Source organism: Equus caballus, chromosome 7 (genome assembly GCF_041296265.1).
Source record: "Equus caballus isolate H_3958 breed thoroughbred chromosome 7, TB-T2T, whole genome shotgun sequence".
Lineage (NCBI taxonomy): Eukaryota > Metazoa > Chordata > Mammalia > Perissodactyla > Equidae > Equus > Equus caballus.
This window is the reverse complement of record NC_091690.1, coordinates 79,880,441-79,890,369: the sequence shown is the minus strand read 5'-3', so window position 1 is coordinate 79,890,369 and position 9,929 is coordinate 79,880,441. Positions and strand designations below refer to the sequence as shown.

Here is a 9,929-nt window from a genome sequence, read left to right as displayed (position 1 = left end):
AGTTTTTTTTTCACCTACTCTCACTAACAGTAAAAACTTATATATATTTGTCTCCAAGAAAATTGGAATATCAGATCTGTGAAAACAAAAATAAAGAACATGGAAAATGTCACAAAACTAAACTATTTCTCTAGATCATTCGAATTGTTTATGACAATAATTTTATTTCTCAGAAACATGCTTACTCTGGCCTGGTTTCCTCAGGAAATTCTTCCTCTTTCCCTTCCTCTGCCCCTTATTTCTCTTTCTCTTTCTTAAGCTCATGGTGACTCCCTTCTTCTCCACCCCACCTAGAAAAAAAATGACTGTAGCTGTACTTTCCAGAGACTAGAAAAATTAAACTCTTGCTATTGAATAAATGAGCACTTTTTACATCTCTGAAAGTACCAGAAACCCTCTCTGTCTCTTCTAATTAATCTTCCTCTTCTAAACAAACAATAAAATCAACCCCACATGTAACTGAGTCATAGTTTTTACGTTCTTTCCCCACCCCCTTATTATTGCTGCAATACTGTTTCTTCTATTGTTCATTGTAAGCATTCAGTATTTCAGCTACGTTTAGATTAAGTAAGCTTATTGTGATCTGATCTTGGAATTTAACCACTATCTGCAGAAATCTTATGAAGAAATGTGTTTTAAGACTAACAAATGATTTGCTACAATATACCCCATTTTTAGCCGTAAAAATGTTTCTACTAACAGATTTTCATGTGTGATTTTGTACCCAGCTTTGTTAATTTATAGTTCTGCCCAGAGTTTTGCTTTTTAAGATCTTTGTGAATTTGGACCTCATATTATTACCTAATTGGTAGTAAGCCACTTAATTTTCAACATAGGAAGGGCATAGTTATGAACAGTCTAGTAAGTCAATGCTGATTAGTCCATAATTGGTTGGATTAAATATTACAATGTCAAGCAAGTGGTTCAGTACTTTTGGTCATTAAAAAATCAAAATTGGATGGACTGTTTGTTTATCCTGATTGGATGTCAGTTGGCCTGCTACATTTCAATCAGATTGGGTATACCACGTCAGTATATCGTGCTTTCTCAGTGCTGCACTCTGAAAACTCATTCACTATGACTCTCTGCCCTCTAGCATCTTTTTCAGGATTTCCTTTACTTCCGTGTTCCTCAGGCTGTAGATGAGAGGGTTGAGCATGGGAATTACAAGACTATAAAATACGGAGACCACTTTGTTGTACTTCCATGAATTCCCTGCTTTAGGTTGCTTCAGGTACATGAAAAACAGTGTTCCATAGAAAATGATAACCATGGTGAGATGGGAGGCACAGGTGGAAAATGCTTTGCACTTGCCTTCAGAAGACTGAATTTTTATAATGGAAAAGAGGATGCAAATGTAGGAGACAAGGACGGTCAGGAGGGACCCAGTGAGGTTCACTGCAGAGAACATCAAGAGCTGCTTCTCTTTGTTGCTGGTGTCAGAGCAGGAGACGGCAAGGAGAGGGGGATCAGCGCAGTAGAAATGGTGGATGACAGAGTCGCAGAAAGACAACTGGAAAGTCAGCACTGTCTGGATCACGGAGTTCAGGAAGCCATAGGTATAGACTCCTATCACCAGCTCCTTGCAGACCCCCTGAGTCATAATGGCTGTGTAAATCAGGGGGTTGCAGATAGCCATGTAGCGATCATAGGCCATTGTGGCCAAGAGGAAGCATTCGGTAGTGGCAAGAGCACTGGAGAAGTAGAGCTGAGCAAAACAGCCCAAAAAGGAGATGGTTTTTCTCTTTGCCAATAAATTCTGCAGCATTTTGGGCCCAATAGAAGATGAATAACAAAGATCAATGAATGCCAGGTGGCCGAGGAAATAGTACATGGGCGTGTGGAACCTTGAATCCACCTTGATGAGCAGGATCATGCCAAGGTTTCCCACCAGGGTGATGAGATAAATTAGCAGGAACACCACGAAGAGGGGAAGCTGGAGCTCAGGACGGTCTGTGAGTCCCATGAGGATAAATTCTGTCACTGTGCTACGATTTCCTCTTGCCATTTTGTTCTCTCTCTTATTGGAAAAAGAAAACATATGACTTTAAAATGATTAAATACTTAAAAACAAAAGCTTCTTATCGCTTTGTTCCAGTACCAGGTGAGAAACATTTGGCTTCACATTCCCAATGGTTTAAGGCTGTCATTAGCCACAGGGCTTTATTCTGCTAAAATAGACTCAGAGAAATCTGCGCTCATTCATTTTCTTTTTTGATGGAGAGTGACGAATTGACCTCCAAGTAAGCTGCACTAAGTTACTCTCCCAATATTGTACATGAATACTGGTTTTCCCACAAACCCAAAGTTTTATGAAATTTTAAATCTTTGTCACTGTGATGGTGAATATTAGTAATGCACATCCTCTTGATTTGTATTTTTTTTATAAAAAATTATGAGTAGGGATTATCAATTTGTTTTTGAGGAAGATTAGCCCTGAGCTAACACCCACTGCCAATCCTTCTCTTTTTTGCTGAGGAAGATTGGCCCTGAGCTAACATCTATGCCCATCTTGCTCCATTTTATGTGTGGGATGCCTGCCACAGCATGGCTTGGTAAGCGGTGTGGCGTCCATGCCTGGGATCAAAACTGTGAATTCCGGGCCGCCAAAGTGGAGCACAGGAATTTAACCACTATGCTACTGGGCCACCCTGGGATTAGCATTTTTTCAAGCCATTATTTGCATGTGCATTTCTTCTTTTATGAATGGTCAGTTCAGTTCCTTTGTTAATTTTTCTATTAGGTTGTTGGTCTTCTAAGCATTTTATTGACAAGAGCTCTTTATTTATTACGGAAATCAGCCATTTGTTTGATATGTCTATTGCAAATTATTTTTCAGTTTGTTACTTATCCCTTCACATTGGTATGGTATTTTTCCTTCATGCTATGCAGTAAGTTTTAAATGGTTTGACGTCAAATTTATCAATCATTTCCTTTTTGAATTGTGATCTTTGTGACATAGTTAGATAAGCCTTCCTCAATTTAAAATTATTTAAAAAATTATCTCTTATTCTGTTCTAGAGCTTTACTAGATTTCAATTTTACTTTAAAATCTTTAATCTATCTGGAGTTTAATTTTGATTTAAAGAATGAGATATCAACTCTTTTTATTTATTTCTCCAAATAGCTTGCCAGGTGTTCCAATACCATTTGTTTGTGAAATCATTTTCCAGTTGATTATGTTGATTTAAAACTCTAGCCTTGTCGCATAGGAAAACATTCATAAGTAGTTGGATCAATTTAGGATTCTTTTTTCTTTGCAATCTCTTCTAGAACCAAGACCAAATATTTAAATACAATGGCTTCGTAATTGATTTTAATAGCTGGTAGCAAATTTTCCAGCTATTCTCACATGTATATTTTTCCAGATGAACTTTAGCATCATTTTATTAAGTTCCAAAAAAATAAAAATAATCCTGTTTTTACTTGGAATGCTGTTGCATTGAATCAATATATTAATTTGGAGACTGACATCTTTACAACTGAATTTTCTTTTCTATAATATGGTATGTATTTCATTTAGTAAAGACTTTCCTTAATAGAGTTTTAAAGTTTTCTTTAAACTTTACAGATAAACATCCTACATATTTCTTTAAAGACTATTCACAGGTATTTTCTCTTTTAGTAACTATTGAAAATGAAATCTTTTTTTTTTCATTTTGTGGTTTATTTACAATTGTTTACATATAGGAAAGCTATTGATTTTTTGAATTAATTTTATAACTATCTTCCTTACCATAGTTTCTTATCATTTAAAAATAGTTTTTAGTTGATTCTCTTGGTATTTTCAAATACAAATTCATATAATATGAAAAGGATGTGAATTTTCTCCCTCATTCCTATATATTATCTCTCATTCCTTTCTCTTCTCTACTTGTATTAGCTAGTACTTCCAGAGAATGTTAAAAAATAGTGACAATGGGGGCAATTTTTATCTTTCAACCTTTTTTTTTTTCAGCAGAGGAAGATTCACCCTGAGCTAACATCTGCTGCCAATCTTCTTCTTTTTGCTGAGGAAGATTCACCCTGAGCTAACATTTGTAGCCAGTCCTCCTCTATTTTGTATGTGAGCTACTGTCACAGGATGGCCACTGATAGATGAGTGGTGTAGGTCCATGCTCGAGAACTGAACCCAGGCCGCCAAAGCAGAGCGTGTTGAACTCAACCATTAGGCCGCCGGGGCTGACCCTCAACTTCTTGAAGGATGCTTCAGGAGTACATTGAGACCATCAGGCATCACAGACAGACAGAATAGCCTGTGAAATGTTACTGATGTTTGAAAAAGACAAGATGTTAAAGAACTGCAAGTATTTGGGGTGGTTAAAAACGGGTTCCCTAGGAGTGGGCCCACCTTTGACATTGGCAGGGCCCAGGATCAGGATAACGAATGGAGGTTCTCATATCATATGCCTCAATATTTAAAAGTTAAAAATAAATAAAACAAATGAATAAAATATGTTCTATCCTCCCTCTTTTATAATAACCTTAAAGGTAGAATTCTTAGGACCCTTGGAGTTCCACACTAGAATGAGGTGGCGTGAGGAGAATCTGTCTCCAGCTTACGCACATGTGGCTGCACCGACATGGAGATGCCAGCCTGCATGCACATGCTCTGTTAACACCTCTGCAAGCAGCCATCCTTTGGCTACCCTTAAGGCCTAGATCTGTGAACATTAGCGGCATGATTCACCCTTACAAAGATGATCTGGGAAAGAGACTCTTGTAGTCTCTGAGTTTAAGAAAGGGTTCATTTGGGCAAGGAATTTTAGGGTCCTTTTACCTGGAAGATGGTCTAGAAGGGATGGATAGAATGGACTCCAGGTGGGTGTATCCCTTTGGTCATGTCCCATGGGAGGTGGTACGGTAGGAAGAGGCCCAGAATTGCTCTAAAGAATGGAGCTACCACATGAGTGCCTTTTGTTTGGATCTAAGGGTAGTAGTGGCTGTAAGCGAGTGATAAGAAACATGGCTAGAGTGCATGTCCGGGCCAGATAGTTGAGGGTCTCTTACCATAAGAAGAAATTTGTTCTGTATCGAGTAGGGCGTAGGCAGCCTTTGAAATGAATTGAGATGGTCATTGGAAGATGAAAAGAATTTCAAAAGGTGAAGGATGGATTAGAGGAGAGCACTGTAGGAGGAGTGATTGAGCAAGGAGTTGAGTCAGAACAGCTCAGAGCATGTTTGAGCGACTGTGAGCATTTTTTCAGGTAAGAGTAGGTATGTATGAAAGAAATTAGTGATTCTAGAGTCCTCAGCCTAAACTATACTGCCTCCCACTTATGATTCCTCAGTATTTATTCATTTCATGGTTTTGTTTTTCCTATTTTTTTCTTGCACATTCAGACTCCCATGAGAAAATTTTAGACATATTAGGATGAATTCAGTAGTACTTCTTAGTTTGTTCAGGCACTTTAACTTTTTGTGTGTGTGTGTTTAACTAATACATTAAACGTTTGATAATTCGGAGTGTTGTTTTGTTCTTTACCAGTCATTGTTTGAACAATTCAAACAACTTTGTTGAATAACCTAAGAAATATGTTAAGAATATTTAAGAAGGGCACATAAACTACTTTGAGAATCTGGTGAAAGCTAAGGATCTGTTCCTAGGAAAGTTTTACTATACAAAATTTTGTGTGCAATTTCAGAGGATTCCTGAGTTTATCAGGTCCTTGCTATGGTTTCCTCATAGAATAACACACCGACAAAAAAAAAAAAATCCCAGCGTTTCCAAGCAAGAGTCAACCAGTCCTTCGCCACTTGCTTCTCTGACAGAAGCAAAGCACAGCTGTTTTAAAGCCTTGTCCTCTTTGCTGTCTCAGAGCCAAAGCCCTTCTCTTGGCTACCTTGAGGTTTTTACTATGACAGCCTTAGAGGTAAATGCAACTTACCGAGCACCTATCGGACAGTCAGTCAGGATTCCCAGTGCCCTGGAAGTGTCCACTTAGAGTATTTCTGATCAGATAAATAAGCTTCTTCATGACTAACTGGGAGGCTTAGTTTCCACATTGATAAACCCATGAGTATTTATAAAGTTAAAGTGTAAGGAGTCTGTTATCTCCTGTTATTCCAGAACTTCCTGGGTACCAAGGGAACAGTTACACAGAGTTTGTATGAGATATTTTACATTGATTTAAACCACCTTTGGGAATTAATCATTCTGGTAACTAAATCATTCTGAATCTAAATTTAGAACCATTCTAATTCTAAATCACCCTGAATCATTCTGGTAACTAAAGATGACTCAGATTATGATGCTTTGGGACACATTCTCCAGGGTGACTTCCAAGTCAAGAACTTCTGGTGTGATGCTTAGAGGCAGCCTTCTTCCATTGGCAGGACCTCTGCAGTGGGTGGTCTTGAAGCTGTGGCCGAGTGAGGGCCCAGTGAGTATTTCATAGGGGACCAGGTAAAGTTATGCAAAGATTGTATGATGAGGATGCACAGAGGGACATTTTTGCTTGCAAAGAAAAAATGGTCTTCCTAGCATATTTATCACGACAGACAGTGTAAGAGAAAAACAGTCTTCATTTTTCTCACTGTTATGTATTTCTCATTGAATCAGATTAAGGAGTAAAGCCATATTCAAAACCAGGTCAGAGACTGAATGTTCTAATAGTTCCATAGACCTCCCTTCCTTTCTTTCTCCCTTCCCCATTCCCCTCTGGATTGAAATTGGGGCAATCAGTACTGTTCGATGTGACCAGAGTCAGTTTTTCAATGCATCTGGTCTTTCCCCATGGCCACTAGGGAAAAGAGAGTAGAACCTGCTCCTCTAAGTCATTAATTGCAGCAATTTAGCACAGCTCTTAGAGTATTGCTGCAAAGAACACTGCCCTCAACTTCAGGTTTCAAAGCCAGGCGGAGCTAAGGTGAGAACATTCTCTAATCGGAAAGTACATTTTCTGTCTCTCAGCCTTCCCCAAGTTCATTAATTCAAACCAAACAGGAAGAAACTGGAAGAGAAGTGTGTTTGTGTCGGCACCAGAGGCATGGTTCTAGCGGCCTTTCCTAGTCAGTTTTGCCCTTTGAAGTAACTCACACCAGGGAAATCTATGACTTTTCATTTTGGTTAGAGGAGAGGCTGTATACGACGTGGAGTGAAATGTAAGTTTGATTTGCTGATTGAAGTCAGGATTTTGCAAATGCCATACCTTGACAATAAGCAATGGGACTTCAATTTTCAGAGTTGTTAGGACTGTACACCCATCTTGAGTAGTGACCAAGAGGGCTGGAGTAAAGGACAGAGGCGGAGAGTCAGCTGAATTACTGCCAGTTATGTCACATTTCATGTCTACTTCCATTTCAAATGATAATCTACTTTTTACTAAGAATTGGTCTTTCTATGGAATTCTCATACCATAATAAGCCAGTTATAGAAATTGAAAATCTGGGGGGGAAAAAGCCAGGTCTCCGAAAGGCTGTTTTTGCAGAAAGCAGATGACATCATGCATCTTGTCTGGGAGAGTGCCTAGCAGGAGGAAGATAAGGAGAGAAACTGACCCTGTGGGTCTCATAGAGCTGAGGAAAACTGACCATGACACTTTTGAGCCAATATTTACACTCTATACTCCATTGCTCAGCAAAACTGGGAAAGAGAAGTTCCAAGCCTAGGAGTGTCAGAAAGTCACCAGTGAGATTCTAAAGAAGAGGAAGGTGTCTTTAAGGATCCACTGGATTGCAAGATGTAATTCTAGTTTTTAAGAGGGACTTGTATTAAAGGAAGATACACATAAAATTCATGCCTTCAGCTGGGGATACTCTTTGAGAAAGAGCATTTTCTACCAAGAGCAAGAATCTTGGTAGTGTTAACTCTTGAGGGTGGTGACTAGTAAAAGTGTCAGAAGTATAACTCAATATCACTGATACTTTGTTCAACCACAACAAGGAACCCATATGGATTTAATGATTCTTTCACTGCATCGTGAGTTGGTAGGTACTCTGAGTTACCATGTTTGCCCTGGAGTAGCTGATGTGCTGCTGTTGCACTTGGTTTGAGGCTTAATTATATGTTTAGATTTCCCTTGGTGAAATTTTCCCACATTAATACAGGGTGGAGTAAGTTAAGCAACTAGGAACACCCACGTATAATTCTGTTCTAATGCTACCAAAATTTAAACAGGCCTGGAAGAAATGTTGGTGTCATCCTTTGAGTGGAAAAGTTCAACCTTCAGAGCAAAGGAAGAATTTTTCACTCTGGGCATTTACTATCTTTGTCTGTGTGAGCCATACTTATGCTGTGACTTCCCATTAAACAGCTTAGCTGTCTGGCTTGAGGAAGGTCTCTTCTCTTTATGATCTGAGAAAAGAGACACTCTGAGCTGTGATTACACAGGGAATATCACAATTCAAATGCTTGATTGATTGTATCTGATTGAATGACCTGGACATATAGACCTGAGGGATTTGTTCAGTAATGTGCACAACAGAAAATTATTTTCCAAGAAAATGATTCACATAGTACTTGGAAATTACAATTAACTTGATATACATTTTCCTTCAGATAGAAAAGACCGCAGATGAGAGTAACTCAGGATTTTTGGCATTTACTACATAAACTCAAAATAAATAAGGTGTGTTATGTGATCTGAGAAATAAATGCCTTCTGTATTTACCACTCATAGAGCCCACAGAGTATAACAGAAAAAAGGAATGACATGAAGAAAATTTTTATTTGAGAAAACAATAGATTAACAACCACCAAGCAAATTTTCTAATATGGACTTTTACTCTTGTTTTATGTAGAACATTTTGGTTTTCTGCATTTGGTAATTATTTTTAGAATTCAAATATATTATCCCAGTTTCCAAGGCCAGGTGACACCAAACAGATTGGGCTCTAGTTTGTCTTAATGATTAACAGCAAGGCTTGCCTTCCTCTGATGCACATTCAACAGTCTTTTTCTTTGGTGCTGTATCTGGGGAATTCCTTCCCTCGGAATGCCTTGAGGTGTGTGACAGAGGATTCAGCATGCTTGTGGCCATGGTTACCTGGCTCAAGTTTAGACAAGACTTGAGCCAGTTTTTTTACGTAACCTCAAAGAATAAAGTTGGAAAGACCCAGGAATAAGAGGCGGAAGATGTAGCTTAAAGAAACTTCAGAGGGAAGAATCCTTTGGACCAAAGCCAGTTTGGATGCCTGGGAGATGGATACAGTTCTAATAGCACTGGTGATCTTTACAGAGACACTAATTAAAAAGCTGGTACTTTTTTGAGCAAAATCCCTAACAGCCAAGAGCTAGAGACTGTGGGGCTGTGTAAAAAAAAGAGATGGATGATGGTCCAGTTGGCCAGCAGCAGCAGAAAGGCTGCTACCTCTGGGTGTCCTCCAATTCAGTGGAGCCCAGGCAAGCAGGTTATTAAGAATTTCTTTAGACACCATGAGTGTGTAGCTCACAAGGGGACCAATGAACATAGATCGGCCATAGGATACTCTAGACAAGAGACAATGATCCTTGGTGAGTGGAGCATGTAAGAAATGAATCTGTATAAAGGTACCCATCATGACAATGGTTGTCCTCTGTAAGAAAGGACCGTGCAGTACCCTGAGGGGGTGGCAGCCGCCCACATAGACTAACATGTGCTTGGATAAGGGAAATTCCAACCAAGTTGGAGTATCAGGATTGTCTCCTGTTTCCATACAAGGATGATGACATTCAATGCTAAGAAAAACAGAGAGAGACCTTTGGTGCTCTTGATTTTTTGGGACCCATGGAGGAAGTGCTTGGGTCTGGTGCACTGAAGTTCTCCAATCATTTTGTTTGTTCTTGAATTTTTTTCTTCTGCAAGAAAAATGAGAAAATAACAGACATTGAGGAAAAAGATGGATAATCAGAGGGATTGAGATTACATGTAAATAGCTTTCCTTCACACATTTTTGGTATTAGTTCTGCAAACATAACTCACATATTGTTAGTGTGTACAAACAACATT

General features: G+C 38.9%; 1 protein-coding gene across 1 annotated transcript; it reads right to left on the bottom strand.

Annotated features, from left to right (window-relative positions):
* Positions 1 to 1,075: 1,075 nt before the first annotated feature.
* Positions 1,076 to 2,008, bottom strand: OR5E1 (olfactory receptor family 5 subfamily E member 1). The gene has a single exon (XM_001500505.2). The coding sequence runs from the start codon at positions 2,006 to 2,008 to the stop codon at positions 1,076 to 1,078; it is 933 nt and encodes a 310-aa protein (XP_001500555.2).
* Positions 2,009 to 9,929: the final 7,921 nt, after the last annotated feature.